The following is an 18,111-nucleotide window of genomic DNA, read 5'->3' on the forward strand; positions in this document are numbered from 1 at the left end:
GGACAGTGCTCAGGCTCTGAGCTCAAGCCCAGGACTGGCAAAAAAAAAAAGTTTGAGATATTATGTGTGATAAAGGCAATTCCAAGACAAGATTATAACGCAGTACTGTTAGCAGTGTTTGCTCTTATTAGAATACCCTGGGGTATCCAACACAGAATAGAGAAAATGCATCTATTAATGGTGACAAATTAACCCCATAGAGACTAGTAAAAAGTAAACAACTTGTGCAGAGAATCTAACAAGCTTGGTTAACAAGATGCAATAGGATATTTAAAAATAAATCCTACCAATCCTGAAAATATCATATTAAAGGAAGGGTTTTAGATTGAAATTGTAAGTGAAACAAAGTATTTCTTGAAATTTCTCTTAAAAGAAAAAAATACATATAGAGAAAAGCAATGCAAACTTCGTATGTAAGAAAAAAAAAGATCACATATGTAAAGCTTAGAACAGTGCCTGGCTCCTAGAAGATGCTCAATAGATGGTTGCTGACATGATTCGCTTTTTGCCATACCTTGCTACAGATGCTTATCAAGTAGGGAAAAAAGCACCTAAGGTATTGATCTTTATATCTAAGCAACTGGCTGTCTCTGTGATGTGTGAGTGTGAACTGGCACAGCAGGAGTGAATGAGAGAGACTGCTCCCAGAAACGGAGCCTGTATCCTCCCTAGAACCATGGGTGATGTTCTTACTTTTAAAATGCACCTTCAACATTGCTTGTTTAGTATCACTTCTCTATTCTGTCTCATAATCCAATAACAAATAAGTAAAATATATTGTGGGCAATTTGAATATATAGTAATTACATCTGTATTAAACAGTTACCATGGCATTAATGATGAGTACATTACATGTGTGCTGATCGTGGGGCTTGAACTCAGGATCTGAGCACTGTTTCTAAGCTTTTGTGCTTAAGGATAGCACCCTACCACTAGACCTCTTCTGACTGGTGAATAATTGGAGATAACAGTGACATTGACTTCTCTGAATGGGCCGACTTCAAACCAAGATCCTCAGCTCTCATCCTCTTAAGTAGCTAGGATTACAGGTATGAGCTACCAGTCCCCTGCTTTCAGAGACTTTCTTTTAAAGCTGGGATTAGCTAAGCATATAAGTCATTACAGTTGCTCCTAGTACAACATATGTGCTAACAAGCAAATATATCACTAACATGAGCCATACCAATACCCCAGAACATTCCATGAGCCTTCCCCAACCCCTGCTAGCTCCCCACACCTCCACCCAGCCACAGCCAAGGTATTCACCGAGCTGACTTTCTCACCAGTGATTATATTTGCTGGCTTTTCAACTTTATTTAACTACTATTATAACTATGTGTTCTTTAGGTACTAGCTTTTTTCCCTCAACATTATTTTTATGAGATTCATCAGTGTTATTGAGAATAACTCAAATTCCTCTATTCTCACCACTAATACATTTATTCCCATTTTACTATTTTATCTTGAGGATAGACATTTACATCATATCCAATTTTGAGAATATTAGTACCAGTCCAGGGACTTGAACTCAAAGCCTGGGCACTGTCCTTGGATACTTTTGCTCAAGCTAGCACTCTGCCAGTTGAGCCACAGAGCCGCTTCTGGCCTTTTCTGTATATTTGGTACCGAGGAATCAAACCCAGGGCTTTGTGCATGGTAGGCAAGCATTCTACCACTAGGCTACACTCCCAGCGCCTAACGAATAGTATGTACTTTATTTTGTGCCTTCATCTGCTAGACTATGCTATAAAAGTGGTCAGTGTCAGTGATTTTGTTAGTCTTTTCTAAAATAGCTTTTCCAGTGTACATTCCAATAAACAGTATGGGAAAGTTTCTTTGTCATTATTTGATATTGTCTCTCTTTTTTGTTGTAGACATTCTTACCACCATATGGTCTTATACTCTGAATAAAGGAAGTACTTTGGCACGTGTGTGTGTGTGTGTGTGTGTGTGTGTGTGTGTGTGTGTGTGTGTGTATTTTGTGAGGATACTAGGAATTCACCTATGCACTCTGTTACTTGAGCCAGCCCCTATTGTGTTGGCTATCCTCAGGTAGAATCTCATTTTATGTCTTAGCTGGCCTGGGCTGTGATCCTTCTATTTGTGCTTCCCTATGCCACTGAGAATGAAAATGTATCTTACTTTGCCCAGCCACTGGTTGAGATAGAGGCTTATAAAATTCTCTGTGCCTGGACTGGCACTGAACCACAATATCCAGAGTTCTGCTTCCCAAGATAGCTAGCATTACAAACCTGGGCTCGTGTGCTTGGCTCACTGAGGCCGCCTATATTGTGAAGTGTCTCTTGTGCCTAGTTTTAATGTTTATCTGTCAAATTTATTATGTAATGTAGACGTCTTCTGCTAGAATTGTATACTTGTATACTTCACACACATAATCTCAGTGTCATTTCCTACTCTTAAGTTGTCTTATTGCTATTGATAGTATCTAAAGGAAGTTTATAATTTATTGGTACTTTTCTTTGTGATTGGTAGTTTTATGTCTTAGTTAAGAAATATTTGCCTAACCAAAGGTCATAAATGTTTTCCTATTTTATGTTCTAGAAAGTTAGTTGGTTTTTCATTTCACATTTAGATCTTTAGACCATTTAGAATTGATAATTACATATGGCATGAGTTAAAGCTATATTTTTTTGAGATTCATCAAGATGACAAAGACAAAAAGCAAACAATGATTATAAGTCAAAAAAGTACAGAGGAATCATATTACTTTATATTAAAAACTAAGGTACGTAATTTCTAGAACAGTTAAAGCTTTGTAAAATGATGGAATAGAAAGTATAGAATTCTCCAATATCCTCTTTCTAGTTTTTTCCTCTGTTCTTTACATCCTATCTTAATGTGGAATATTTGTTATATGGAATATTTATTATAAAGGAAGAACCAAGGCCTGGACTTGGCCTAGTGGTGGAGTGCTCACTTAGCATGCATGAAGCTCTGGGTTCAATTCCTTGGTACCATGTACATGAAAAAACCGGAAGTAGCACTGTGGCCTAAGTGATAGGGCGCTAGCTTTGAGCAAAAAGTGTCCAAGGACAGATCCTAGGCCCTGAGTTCAAGCACCAGGACTGGCAAAAAAAAAGATGAACCAATATTTGTATAATATTAACTAAAATCTATAGTTTCCATTAAGGTGCATTCTTGGTGTTGTCCAGTTGTAAGGGTTTTGATAAATGTGTTTTAATATAACATTGGCCCAAAATTCTTTCTTATCCTCTCAGTGAAAAATCCAGTTATGGGACTAGTTTTCAATAGTTATTACCCTCAAAATTGAGAAGTAGCAGTAAAACACATAGAATCTTTAACTTTTCTATAAAGTAGATAAAATATATGTGGCAAGGAAGGAAAAATGTGTTGAGTTAGCATACAGAATAGGTGAATGATTTTAGGTCATGGATCTCTCTTCTCTTCTTTGCCTCTCTCTCTTCCCCTCCCCTCCTCTCTTCTCTTTCCCCTTCCCCTCGTCCCATAGAAAGAAAGACTTGAACTTACTATCCTTCTACTCCTAATTCCTGAATGCTTTGCAGGCAGGTGTGCCATGCCTGGCCTATAGATTTATGTCTCTGACACTAATGAATCTGTCCTTTTCACCAAGGACAGGCTGATGGCTATGACATGTATGATAAAATATTACTGGCACTGCTTTCACAGTACATGTTGCATGAAATCCATGAGAAACTATTTGTTCATGGCTAAAAACATGAAAAGAACCCAGTAGGAACAAATCAGCCAAGAAAGTGAAAATAGCCATTTCATATCGGCTAGTAGTCCAAATGTTATTTTTGTTCTTCTTAGCAGAGATTGCCATGAAAGCTCCTGGACAAAAGCCTTTTCATTTAAATTCATAAAAACCCTAGGATTTTAGATCATTAGGCAGTTTGGGCTCAGAGAGTTTATATTCTCCATGTTTTAACAGATATAGCAATCCACTGCTTTGGTAATTTGCCATGAATCCTATATTTTGTTTTGTTTTTGTGACTAACTAAATCTTACCATGTGTGTAACTGTATTAGTCACAATTTCTAGAGTTGAAATCTGGGTGCTGGTGGCTCACACCTATAATCCTAGCTACTCAGGAGGCTGAGATCTAAGATCACCATTTGAAGTCAACCTAGGCAGCAGTCTTTGAAACTCTTATCTTCAATTCACCACCAAAGCTTAAGCTGTGGCTTACGTGGTATAGTGCTAGCTTTGAGTACCAGCAATGAAAGTCAGTGGCCAGGTCCTGAATTCAAGCCCTTGGACTGGCATATAACCACATATAAATTCATATTCTCCCCCCCCAACACACACACACACACACACACACACGGAAATTCTAAAATTAGTGTGGTGGATGGACACTTGTAATTCAAGTATTTGTTGGATGAAGGCTGAAGGATCACAAGTGTGAGGCTCACCTGGGCTGTATAATAAGATCCTGTAGCAAAAAGAAAGAAAGAAAGAAAAAGAAAGGGGAAGAAAGGCAACTCCTTTGTACAATGACCTAAATAAAAAGAGAAAAAACAAAGATTACATTCTTTCACCAATCTATTTTTCTTTCTTTTTAAAAATTTGCTGTGTCTTCATTGTAACAGCAGAAGGTTTCATTGTGACATTTCCCAAGCATGTGTACACAATCCTTGGTTCTATTCATCCATCACTGCTCTTGGCCCCTCTCCGCCCTTCTCTCCCATCCTCCCCAAGTAATCTCCTACTCTGTTCACACTACTTAGTCTTTGTTTTGTGATACTTGTTTTTGTGAAACTGGCTTATTTTATTTAACATAATGGTCTTGAGTCCATCTATTTTTCTTTTGTCAGTCATGGGGTTTGAACTCAGGGCCTGGAAGCTGTCCCTGAGCTTTTGTGCCCAAGTCTAGTACTCTAACACTTGGAACAGCAGTTCCACTTCTGGTTTTATATGGTTAATGGGAGGCAAGAGTCTCACAGATTTTCTGCCTGGGCTGACTTTGTACTGCAATCCTCAGATCTGTCTCCTTAGTAGCTACAGTTATAGGAGTGAGACACCAGCACCTGGCTCTCCTCTGCTTTCCTACAAATGGTATAATCTTACTATTTCCAATGATTGAATCAAACTCCACTGTTCATATGATGATAGGTACCTACCTTGATTCCATAATCTGACTATTAAGAATAGTGCTGTGATAAAAACTGGCATATAGATATTTCTATACTTAACTATATTTACACAGGATCATTTGGAATTCTACTTTTCATTGTTTTGAGGAACCTCCATACTGAATTCCATGAAGTCCTTGACTGATTCATGTACATATCAGCAGACAGTACCAGTTTCTTTTTCCCATATCTGTACCAGTATTTGTTGTCATCTGTTTTCTTAATGATAGCAATTCTGATGGAGTGAGGTGAAATCTCAGTGTAAAACTATCTCATAATAATATTGGAATAGAACTTGCATATTTGTCACAGGAGCAGAATTTTTAATATAAAATATGAGGAAATAAATATCAAAGTGGCCCCAGAGCTATCTCACATCATTATTGATTTCTTCATTAATTTATAACACTTAATTTGGAATTTGGTTGATAATCTTACTGCAGGCCCAAATAGGGAAGGCTGAAATACTAACCGGATTCAATAATAGTACTAATGAGGCTAGGAATTGGCCTAGTGGTTGAGTGCTTGCCTAGCATGCATGAAACCCTGAGCTTGATTCCCTGGTACCACATATACAGAAAAATCTAGAAGTGGCACTGAAGCTCAAGTGGTAGAGTGCTAGCACTGAGAAACCCCAAGTGCCCAGGTCCTGAGTTCAAGCCCCAGGTCTGGCAAAAAAAAATTAGTAATAACTAGAGAAGGTAATGATGCCACAAATGCAGCATTTTCTGTGGACATATATTTGACTAACACTTCATTATTATTTTACTTTTAACCCTGGAACATATTTTGTTGTTGTTGATTGTGGGACTTGAACTCGGACCGCCACGCACTGTCCCTGAGCTCTCCAACTCAAGGCTACCACCCTACTTTTGGAGCCACAGCAGATACTTCCAATTTCCTGGTGATTAATTGGAGATAAGAGTCTCTGGGCTTTGAACCAAGATCCTCAAATCCCAGCCTGCTGAGTATCTAGGATTACAGGCTTGAGCCACCACGCCCAGCTTATTTCCCACATTTTAAAGACTTGAAAACAAGTGTGGGGAAGGTGTCTTGTTCTATTTAGCTTCCTACTTTTCCATAAGTAATAGAACCTGAATTCATGCCTCAATCTGATTTCTGGCTTTTAACCAATAACCTAACAGTGTCCATAGGTCCGTCAGTCCATCCGTCTATTCATTCGCCCACCTCTTCTCTATACACTATGGAATACTATGTGCTAGGTCCTATACTGAATACTAGGGTTTAAGCATGAAAGGGTTTTGACCCTCAAGAACTGGTAATCCACTGGAAGAGACAAATAAGCCCTTTTCAGAAAAATCTATAATTAAAGTTAAGTTATGTTTTATTCCCCTTAAAGAGGAGAGTTAGCAAAATAAAGAGCCAGGCAATTTTAAAAAAGCACATTAATGTTGGAAGAAATAAACGTGCCAATACCAGAAGACTGACAGAATAGGGCAAAGTTTGGGATATATCTGAATCTTGAGAAAAGCAGAATCTAGACTGAAGGCCAGCTAGTTTGTATTTCTGTTAAAGAAACTACATCATGAATGTTTGTTATATTCACTAATAGTATTTATTGGCCACACCGGTAGTATCTTATTGCGCAGCTACAATGATTACAGAGGACTGAATATATGAAAAATCAGAAATTACATGAAAACAATCTCTCATTCCTCTAGATTTAACTGTCCTAGCTCTCCTTTTAGATGATAATAAAAGGAAGCTTCAAATAAAATCTATTTATTCAATACTCCATTTTTAATAATTCATTTCATTTCTAGAAAATTGCTAATACTAATGAAATATTTATGGCTGTTTTCACCATTATTTAGTTGATCTAAAGTAATGCATGGAGCTACTCTGAAAAACAAGAAACTCAGGAGTTGTGTGATTGACTTTTAGATCTAGAGGATGGCCAGAAACAAGCCATGGTCAGTGACCGGACCGAAGCCTTTACCACTGCGCGCAACTTACTTGCTTCTGGAGCTGATGCAATTGAGAGGATCATGTCTTCCTACAAAGAGGTATTGGCCACTTCCTGTCATTAAAGTAAGATAACACATAAGAAAATCAAACGAAGGGTAAATTTTCAAGTACACATAGTGTTTCAGAAATACCTTTACTCTATCCCAGGTTTTTTTCTTTTCTTTTCTTTTTGTTGCCAGTCCCGGGACTTGAATGCAGAGCACTGTCATTGGGCTTTCTTAAGGCTAGCACTCTACCACATGAGCTACGGCACCACTTAGGGCTTTTTCTATGTGTGTGATACCAAGGAATTGAACCCAGACCCTCACACATGCTAGGCAAGCACTCTACCACTAGGCCAAACCCCTGGCCCCTCTACCCTAGCTTTTAAGAGTACAGGCAAGGTTACGAGTGGCCCCTCCCCCATACATGTCGGCTGGTACATTGGTTGATTCTTCTGGTTTTGTTTTGTTGTTGTTGTTGTTGTTTTTGTCTGTAGAATTACTTATTTGCTTTTAAATTGAAAAAAAAAATCCCTCAGCTGTGGACTGTAGAACCTGCTTATATTTACATTCTTACATTTGTATTTACTAATTAGGTAAGCTTGGTTCATTTCCCTAAATCCTCTGGTATTTTTATTTACTCATCTGTAAGAAAGGGAAGATCAAGGGCTGCTGCTAGTTAATGAGTGTAGAGTACTGATGATAGTACATTTTCCTTCTTTTGTGGCACTGGGTATGGAACCCAGGGCCTTTTCACTGGCTAGACAAGCCCTCTACCACTGAGCCAGATTCCACAACCCTGGAACAATACACACTTTTGGCATTCAACAAATGTCAGCTAATAATACTTCCGTATCTTGCAAGCTTTTGCCATCCTTCATTGATAAAGTCTCAAACCATTTAGAAAGCCTCTTTCACCCCACCTTCCCTGCAGCTGGCATCTCCTTCTCTGTCTTTACCTGTGTCATCTGACCCACATTGTCCTGTTATCCTATTGACCTGGAGAAGCTTTGCGACAAGGGTTGTCTGAATTACCCTTACATTCCTAATACTCATTTTACTGTTTTGTGTAATATGCATGTGGCTAGGAAAAGTAAAGAATGGTAACAGACATGCATCCCTTAGGGTTAAGATTAAAATCACTTTATTCAACTCAGATTTGCCTCTGAACAATTATTATCGCAATTGATTATTCTTGTGTTTTTCATATCAATATAAATTGCTACAGCCATATTACAGATTTAGTTTCTAAGCTAACCTTGAGGCAACGAGATAATGCAGTTTTGGAATTATATATTATATTTTGTTTTAATATTAAGTGATAATTGAAATTAACTGACAAAACTTGATTCATCCATATTAAAACACTCTCAAGTTTAGGAAATGGTATCATTTAATCAGTCTAGGTTATCTCTAATCCAAAAAATGACTGAATTCTGCCTTAAATGCCTCTACTTGTTTTTTTGTTTGTTTTTTGTTTTTGCCAGTCCTGGGGCTTGAACTCAAGGCTTGTGCACTGTCCTTGGGCTTTTTCAAGGCTAGCGCTCTACCACTTCAGCCACTGCACCACTTCCAGCTTTTTTTTCATATATTTTTTATTGTAATTAATGGAAGGGTTACATTATATTCACCACATAGAAGGTGCATTACTTCACAAACATTAATACCCTTTCTCACGTTTTGGTCCTCATTTCCCCTCCCCCATTCCCACCCCGCATCTAATATATTGTACATATGTCTATTTGGTTATTTGAAATAGGATAGGGAAGGGGGGAATCCAGCATTTTTTTCTATGTATGTGGTACCAAGGAATCGAACCTGGGTCTTCGTGTGTGCTAGGCAAGCACTCTACCACTAGGCCAAACTCCCAGCCCTGCCTCCATTTATTTTGAAACATATAATTATACTTCTTAAAAGTATAAGTATAAGCCAGGCCCTGGTGGTTCACACCTATAATCCTACTACTCAGAAGGCTGAGATCTGAGGATTATAGTTCGAAGCCAGCCTAGGCAAAAAAGTCTAAGATGCTTATCTTCAATTATCCACCAGTCAGAAGTGAAGTTGTAGCTCAAGTGATAGAACACTAGCTTAGGAACAAAGTGCCCAGGCCCTGAGTGCAAACCCCAGGAGTGGTGTACATGCATGTGTGTGTATACACACACACACACACACACACACACACAAAGGAACAGTACTGTGTAGTGCTGTGGTTACACAGGCCATCGCTATGCCTTCTTTGTTGACTCCAGAGAAGCTGGATTCCTTTTATAGTCAGTTTCTGGGACAAGTCCTTTGACTTTTTTTTGGTTGATCATGGAGCTTGAAAACTGGGCCTGGGCACTGTCCCTGAGTTCTTTAGCTCAAGGCTAGTGCTCTACCTCTTTGATCCACAGCACCACTTCTGGTTTTTGTGGTGGTTAATTGGAGATAAGAGTCTCATGGATTTTTGTGTTTTGTCTGGGTTTGAATTGTGATTTTCAGATCCCAGTCTCCTGAGTAGCTAGGATTACAGGTGTGAGCCACCAGTTCCTAGCTAAGTCCTGTGTCTTAAATCTCCAAATAATTTGTTCATGGACACATTCTGAAGTTTTCTGAAGGCACAACCTGCCTATACCACCCTCTATCCAAGTCTACTTACTCATTGATGCCTACCTTGTTTATTGCATTTGGATTTTGGCCGTTGTATTTTTCTTATTCAAATATTAGTCCCTCTCTCTCTCTCTCTCTCTCCCTCCCTCCCTCCCTCCCTCCCTCCCTCTCTCTCTCTCTCTCTCTCTCTCTCTCTCTCTCTCTCTCTCTCTCTCTCTCTCTCTCTCTCTCTCTCTCTCCCTCTCTCCCTCCCTCCCTCCCTCCCTCCCTCCCTCCCTCCCTCCCTCCCTCCCTCTCTGTCTGTCTGGCTTTATTTCCCTCCTTCCCTCCCTCCCTCCCTCTCTCTCTCTTTGTTGGTCGGGGGGCTTGGACTGTGGGCTTGGGTGCTATCCCTGAGCTCTTCAGCTCAAGGCTACCGCCCTACTTCTTGAGCACAGCACCACTTCAGTTTTCTAGTGGTTAACTGGAGATAAGAGTCTCATGGTCTTTAGTTCCCCAGGCTGGCTTTGAACCTCAAACCTCAGATCTCAGCCTTCTGAGTAGTTAGGATTTCAGGCATGAACCACCTGGCCCAGGCCCATGTTTCTTTTGAATACAGATTTGGTTAAGCTTTAACTTTCTTTTTCTCTACTTTCAAATATAAAACTCTCTTTAAGGCATGGTACTGGAAATGTAAACACAACTACATAGACATAAAAATTTATGACTGTAGACATAATGTTTTATTACATAGATTAATATGTATATATGACATACAAAACCCTCAGCCTAATTTTAATTATGTTCTAAAATCTTAAGTGCCAGTGATTGTATATAGACATTCCCTTGTTGAATACGTGTTTGTTAAATATGTTATTTGAAATATGATGTAAAAATCAATGTTAATAAATTCTTTAATAAAAAAAACTCTAAGGTAGCAGTTTAGAAATTATCCTTTTAATAGTTATTAACATAAGCAAACAAAAATGAAATGGCAGTGTTATTATTTTCATTCAGTAGATAGCTTTTTGTGGGGAGGGTCGGTCTTAGAGTTTGAACATATGGCCTTGTTCCTGTGTGCAGGTACTATCTAGTCCCTGATTTTCTAATACTATGGAAAGGAAATTTGTCGTATGAACATGGGCCATGACAGAAGTATGGTAACAAGATTCTTAAGACTCATTTCTCATTTTGAAGCTTAACATTCATTATGTGTTTTAAAATCCCAATGAAATTTGCATTAATACAGGTTGCATTACTTATGCCTATAGTCTTAGCTACACAGGAGTCTGAGGTCTGAGAATCATGGTTCAAAGCCAGCCCCAGCAGACATCTGTGAAACTCTTACCTTCAATTAACCACCAGAAGTGGTGCTGTTGCTCAAGTGGTAGAGTGCTAGCCTTAAGCAAAAGAAGCTCAGGGACAGTGACCAGGCCTTGAGTTCAAGTCCCAGGACTGGTATGCCCTTGTGCATGCATACACACACATACACCACACACACACACACACACACACACACACACACACAATTACATTGATATCTAGCTTTATTATTGCCTTGGGTAAGCTTTTAAAAATCTTTTACTGACATTAGTTATGAAATGTATTATCTACTTCTCATGTATAATAAAATAGAATCTTTAATGTTATATCAAGCCAGGCTCTCTTGGCACACATCTGTAATCTTAACCTGATCAAGAGACTGAGATCATGAGAGTCTTATCTCCAATGATTTACATAGAAAAAGCTAGAAGTAGCATTATGGCTCAAGTAGTTGAGCACTCACTAGCTTTGAGCAAAGGAAGCTGAGACACAGCGCCTAGACCCAGAGTTCAAGCCCCAGGAATGGCAAAAGTAAAAATAAAAAATTACATCAAGAAGCACCTATAATCTCATACTTATTTTAAAGCTTATGGTGGATATAGTAACTTAATTTTATTGCTTCATATTAATTTTAGGTCACTGAATTAGCAGGCTATACTGCTCGAGTGTACAATATGTTTTGGGTGTTTGATGAAGTCAAGAGAGGCATTTATAAAAGAGCTGCTGTCATTCAAGAGCCTGAAATGCAGAGCAAGAATGAAACTAACATAGAATTACCCCTCAGTGACACACGGGAAATTAAAGGTATGAAACCCAACTGCTTTTTATACTTTTCTTATATTTAAGTATTATTTTATCAGCAGAACTAAAGAGATTTTTTTGGAAGATAGCTTTTAATATTTATAAGGGACCAGTATTTTATAAGCAATGTTACATAAGCTTCAATCCCTAAAATGAGCACTGCAGTGTGAAGAGCAGTAACTAGATACCATAAAAATATTATACTACTTTTACTTAAGAAAACATTTCCAGAATTTTATTTAGAAACATTTGGCTGAATAAATGGTTTGCTCGTAAAATTCAATTGCCAAATCGAATTAGAACAGATGTCAAATTGTTTTTCATTTTTTTCTGTATCTAAACTTGTTTGGTCACTATGTATGAAAATATGTTATCCAATTTCTTAATTCTGTTTTTGGAGTTTTTTTCTGTAAGAAAGAATGATTCAGGGAAAATTGGCTGTTAAAACATATGACTGGGCTATGAAAGATTGCATTTAGCTGTGTTATCATAATGATGTTGACATTGCACTATTATAAAATAATGCTTCTCAGAAAGATTTCCTAAACAGATGTGTCAAAAATATACTATACGTTATTTAGTATTAGTATACTAAATAGATGTGTCAAAAATATTAAACATCATTTTATATCTTTATATTTTCCTAGGAGTTGTTAACATGAATTTTCTGTATCACTACCTCTACCCATTATACTACATTATACCTTGAGCTATTTAATTAGCAGTAAACTGTGATAGCTTTTGTAACTTAAGCTCATCCTTAATTATAGGAAAAGTTATTGATGTGGATCATGGAATTATATGTGAAAATGTTCCCATAATTACGCCAGCAGGAGAAGTGGTGGCTTCCAGTCTAAACTTCAAAGTAAGATGATATTCACAAACTCTCTGATTGTTGCTGTCACACTGGTACATAGGTTTTAACTCAGAATTCATGTCCCTTATGTTAAATGCTTGGAGGAGTGTGAAAGGAGGAGAAATCAAGAAAGATATGCATAGTGGCTCAGGCACAGAAACAGTTACCTTCTAGGAGCAGAAAGAAGAGAAATTTCTGCTGCTTTATTATCAGGTTGAAAATCAGTGCCCTGAGAGCCTATGCCAGGTAACATAGGGGAACAATAGAAAAATTCTTTATAAATTAATATATGAAAATACTAGTTTTCCTTACAGAAACTGAAAAATAATGGGACTATTGTAATATGTTCAGTAATCACATTTACTATTAGGAAAAAGCAGCAGAAGTTACACAGAATTAAATTTGGCTTGGCTTTCTTTGGAAAATAACCAATTATTTAATACTTTTTATACCACTTGTGCCACAGCTACTCTCCTGGCTTTTTGCTGGCAAAAACAAACAAACAAAAAACAGTCTCATGGATTTTTAATTAATTAATTTTTTTCTTTTTTGTCAGTAGTCTTGAACTTTGGGCTTGGGTACTGTCCCTGAGTTCTTCAGCTCAAGGCTGACACTCTACCACTTGAGCCACAGTGCCACTTCTGGTTTTTTGGGTGTTAATTAGAGGTAAGAGTCTCATGGACTTTCGTGCCTGGGCTGATTTTGAAGTGGGATCCTCAGATCTCAGCCTCTTGAGTAGCTACGATTACAGGTGTTAGACACTGATGCTCAGCTCTCATGGATGTTTATAATCAAGGTGACTTTGAACTGCTATCCTCAGATCTAGTCTCCTGAGTATAGAGAGGATTGTAGGCATGAGCCACTAGTGCTCAGTTAGTATGAATATTTGGCGTAAGTTCTCTGGCTTGCTGTTCACAGTATGCAGTAAAAAGCATTTTCACTTACTGAATTTTCTTCTACAAGTGGTATTTTTAATTTTGGAGGTAGAATAAAAAAGAATGACAATCCTTTCCTCTAGAAAGCTATTTATTTTAAATCAATACAGGGGCAACAAAACTTTCTATTATATTTTACATAAAAATATAACTCTCTAAGTTAGAAATCAAAAATTCGAAAAGAGGAGTACCTTTTAAAATATTTTGTGAATGCAGGTCTCGGCATGGTATATATCTTTAAAATGTCACTTGGGAAACATAGAAACTTGTATAAATTCAAACTTCCTTAATATTGTCTAGTGAAAGAGTAGGCATATCATAAAATGAGTTTATTCAAGGTTTGTTGCAGGATTTTCTTTGGTACGATGCCCTTCATCTTTGAGTTTTCAGTATTGAAAATTCCTTGTCACTGATGTTGGATATTAATATCCATTCACTACAAAGCTACAGCTACAGATAACCTGAAGATTTTTTGCCTCTCATGCTTTCATATTGTATTCTTGTTGGTTTTCTCATTGACTATAAAAACTATTTGTTCTTAGGAAAAAGCAAATCAACTTTAAATGATGTTCCTTTTCCTTATTCACAGTATCTTTAACTTAATACAGTAATACACCTTCTTCATCCTACTGAACATAGTAGATGTTCATGAAATTTATTCAAACTTAAATTTAAAAATATGATAAACAAGCCTGGCAACAGTGGCTCATGCCTATAATCCTAGCTACAGATGAAGCTGAGACCTGAAGGATAACAGTTTGAAGCCAGGCCCACAGAAAAGTTTGTGAGTCTCTGACTCTAATTAACGAACAATATACTACACTGAAGGCTTGGCTCAAGTGGTAGAGTGCCAGACCTAAGCAAGGAAACCAACTGGAAGCATGAAACCTTTGACTCACGTTCAAGTCACAGGGAAAAGTAATTAATAATTAAAATAGAAGAGCTAGTGCTCACACCTGTAATCCTAGCTACCCAGGAGACTGAGATCTGAGAATCACAGCTCAAAGACAGCCCGGGCATGAAAGTCTGTAAGAGACTTTTATCTCCAATTAACCATCAGGAAACCGGAAGTGGCTCTGTAGCTCAAGTGGTAGAACCACTGGCATTGAGCTGAAGAGCTCAGGAACAATGCCCAGACTCAGAGTTCAAGCCTCGTGACCAACAAATACAAAATAAAAGAAAACATCTAAGACAATATTTTATCATTGAATACTATAAAGCATGGAATATTTATGTATGTAGAGAATGACTCACTTATATATGCATATATAAGTGCATATACATGTATTCATGTGTATGTATGTGCATACATACAGTTTTCCCATCAGGTATCTTGTAGTAATCAGTTTCAAGACACCTTGTGGTTATCAAAATTTGTTGATACTCAAGTCCCTCATATAAAGTGGTGCACATAAGCCAGGTGCAGTGGCTCCTGCCTGTGACCCTAGCTACTCAGGAGGCTGAGATGTGAGGATCACAGTTCAAAACCAGCCCAGGCACTAAAAAGTCCATGTGACTCTTGTCTCCAATTAACCACCAAAAAACCAGAAGTGGCACTGTGCCTCAAAGGGTAGGGCAGTAACCTTGAGCTGAAGAGCTCAGAGACAGTGCCTAGGCCCAGAGTTCAAGTCCCATGACCAACAATAAAATAAAATAAAATGGCACATAGAAAAACATGTCTGTTTTTAGAGCAGGTACAATTTTTTTCTCTTTAATCCACAGTTATTGTGTTCTCAATTCTAGAACTTGTGAGTATTGAGAACAGACTACATATATTTTCTCATCTTAGTTTCGGTAAATCTATTTTCTACATCTGTGAACAAAACAGAATTTGACTCAGACTGGATTTTTTGTGATGGCTGAAATGCAAAATTGGTTACTTTGGCTCTTCAGAAAACTGTGCTTTACCAGAGTAACAGTTGAATTTTTACACTTAATATAAAGCAATTATTTTTGCAGTTATTTTTACATTCAGTATAAATCTTAATCAACTATTAATATGAAATTTACTGTATTTTAATGCAGATGTCATAATTTCTCTCATGTGATTGTATCACCTTGTATGTGTAGTTATCTGATAATAAAAGTTCAATGAAAACATTGGAAGCCAGGCAATGATAGGATCATGTCTATAAACCTAGCTACTTGGGATGCTGCGATCTGAGACATCTTGGACAGAAAAGTGAGACTTTTATTTCCAATTAACCTGCAAAAAGCCTGAAGTGGAGTTGTGGCTCAAGTGGTAGAGTATAAAAAGGATAAGTGCAAGTCCCAGTATCGGCACAAGAAAAAAAAATATTTGTTCTAAGAAATTCATCTTCTTTGCAATTAAATTATGCTGCTTTTCATTTTAGATACTAATTAAAGCCAAACTGGAGATTCTCAACCTTGGTCCATTTTTCTTTGATTTCTTGTCCATCAGAGGTCATGTGATTGAATGTTCTCAAAAAATTTTACAAAAGCACTTTTAAATGCTGCCAAAATAATTTTAAATATTCTAGTTTTTAATTTGATTTCTCACTTTAGGTACAAGAAGGAATGCATCTTTTGATAACCGGTCCCAATGGATGTGGGAAAAGTTCTCTCTTCCGAATTTTAAGTGGGCTCTGGCCTGTATATGAAGGGACCCTCTACAAACCACCTCCTCAGCACATGTTCTATATCCCACAAAGGTAGGTCTCCCCACCCCCCCCCCTCTCTCTCTTCTCTTCTCTCTCTCTCTCTCTCTCTCTCTCTCTCTCTCTCTCTCTCTCTCTCTCTCTCTCTCTCTCTGTATGCATATATATATATATATATATGTATGTATGTATGTATATAACATCCAGGGCTGGGAATGTGGCTTAATGGTAGAGTGCTTGCCTAGCATGCATGAAGCCCTGGGTTCGATTTCTCAGTACCACATACACATAAAAAAAGCTGGAAGTGGCACTGTGGCTCAAGTGGTAGCATGCAAGCCTGAGCAAAAAGAACTCAGGGACAGTGCCCAGGCTCTGAGTTCAAGCCCCAGGACTGGCAAAAAAAAATCCTTTCACTCTTAATTTATCTTCGTTCTTTACACACTCTTGGATTGATAAATCTCGTGGATATTTTCACTGAAAGATCTACTAACGAAATAAAAATTCAATCACCCCAATTTGATTATAATAGTTTCTGGCACAAAATTGTTACTTTTTATTCTCACATCTGGTGAAATGTAACGAATACTCAAGGACTATAGAAGTTTGCCTGAGGGATTAGCAAACTATTGCAAAGGATGGACTGCCTTAGATGTGAAATTCTCACAAAGTCCTGAGTACTCAGATAGTTTACCTATCTCTCCATTAAGCTTGTCAGCATTCTTCCACTCTAAAATTGCCCATTTATGTTGAAGAGTTTCTGGGAAAAGTATTATGACTGTGCTTCATGAGTAACAATTTTAAGTATTTTAATTAAAATTGGTTTAAAACTGAAAATGTTGCCATAGGAAAAGAACATTTCTTCCTCTGATGTGTTCAGCTGTCTTCCTTCATAATGCTTTGGAAGTGCCACACACAATGAAACAGAGGCAGGATTTTATTTATTTTTTGATAAGATGAAATGGGGCTTGAACAAAAAACATTCTTCATGTACTTCTGGACCAGTAATTTTTCCATGCTTTATTACTAAGGGTTAAATAACCTTGAATGATAAAAACCAAATGAGACAATAAGGCCCTGAGTTTAAGTACTAATATTGGTGCCCAAGTGTGCATGTGTATGCACACACACTCATGCACACACACATACACACACACATCCACATCCACATCCACAAAGTTCAAATTTCAGGAATTATAGTAAGTAGAATATTCTTAATTTTGTACTCATGTTGTAAGGCATAGAATCATGAGGAAAAATGGTCTCAATAATATCTGTTCTTTTAAGGTAAATCAAAGTATATAGTGAATTTAATATCTTAGCTCTTGTAGAGTCTGTATTAGTATGAAAGAAACAGTTCTTAACTAGACCTTTGGCCTTACTGACTTAAGAAATTTCCAAGCAATGAATAAATTTTTAAAAGTGCATGTTTGCCCAAAGGGAGACCTGTTATTTTGCAACAAACAAATAACTTACTTGTGAAACTTTTCCCAAGCAAAAAGGTCAAATGCAACCTACTTAAGAAGAAAAATAAGAGAAAGATGTCTACATTTGAAGGCTAAACTGTTTTAAAATAGTTTATAGTCATTTTTACCTTACTTCTGTAGTTCTTAGGATCATGAAAATTTGCAGTATATGTTTACATTTCCTAATAAGATCTCTTTTTTTTTGTCAGTCCTGAGCTTGAGCTCAGGGCCTGAGCACTGTCCTTGGACTTTCTCAAGGTTAGAGCTCTACCACTTGAGCCTCAGCACCACTTCCGGCTTTTTTCTATGTATATGGTACCAAGGAATCGAACCCAGGCCTTCGTGCATGCTAGGCAAGCACTTTAACCACTAGGCCAAACTCCTGGCCCCATAAGATCTCTTTTTAAATGGTCTAAGTTTATCTAAATGTGTATGTAAA

At 37.5% G+C, this 18,111-nt stretch overlaps 1 protein-coding gene across 1 annotated transcript in view; it reads left to right on the forward strand.

Moving 5' to 3' along the window:
* Abcd2 (ATP binding cassette subfamily D member 2) overlaps positions 1 to 18,111 on the forward strand; it is a 57,876-nt gene that overhangs the window by 5,875 nt on the left and 33,890 nt on the right. The window contains exons 3-6 of the mRNA XM_090319819.1: positions 7,044 to 7,165; positions 11,635 to 11,803; positions 12,571 to 12,665; positions 16,118 to 16,263. Of these exons, the coding sequence (XP_090175945.1) occupies positions 7,044 to 7,165; positions 11,635 to 11,803; positions 12,571 to 12,665; positions 16,118 to 16,263 (532 nt within the window). The remainder of the gene's footprint in view (positions 1 to 7,043; positions 7,166 to 11,634; positions 11,804 to 12,570; positions 12,666 to 16,117; positions 16,264 to 18,111) is intronic.

The sequence above is a fragment of the Megascapheus bottae genome, chromosome 2, assembly GCF_031878675.1.
Source record: "Megascapheus bottae isolate mThoBot1 chromosome 2, mThoBot2.hap1, whole genome shotgun sequence".
Lineage (NCBI taxonomy): Eukaryota > Metazoa > Chordata > Mammalia > Rodentia > Geomyidae > Megascapheus > Megascapheus bottae.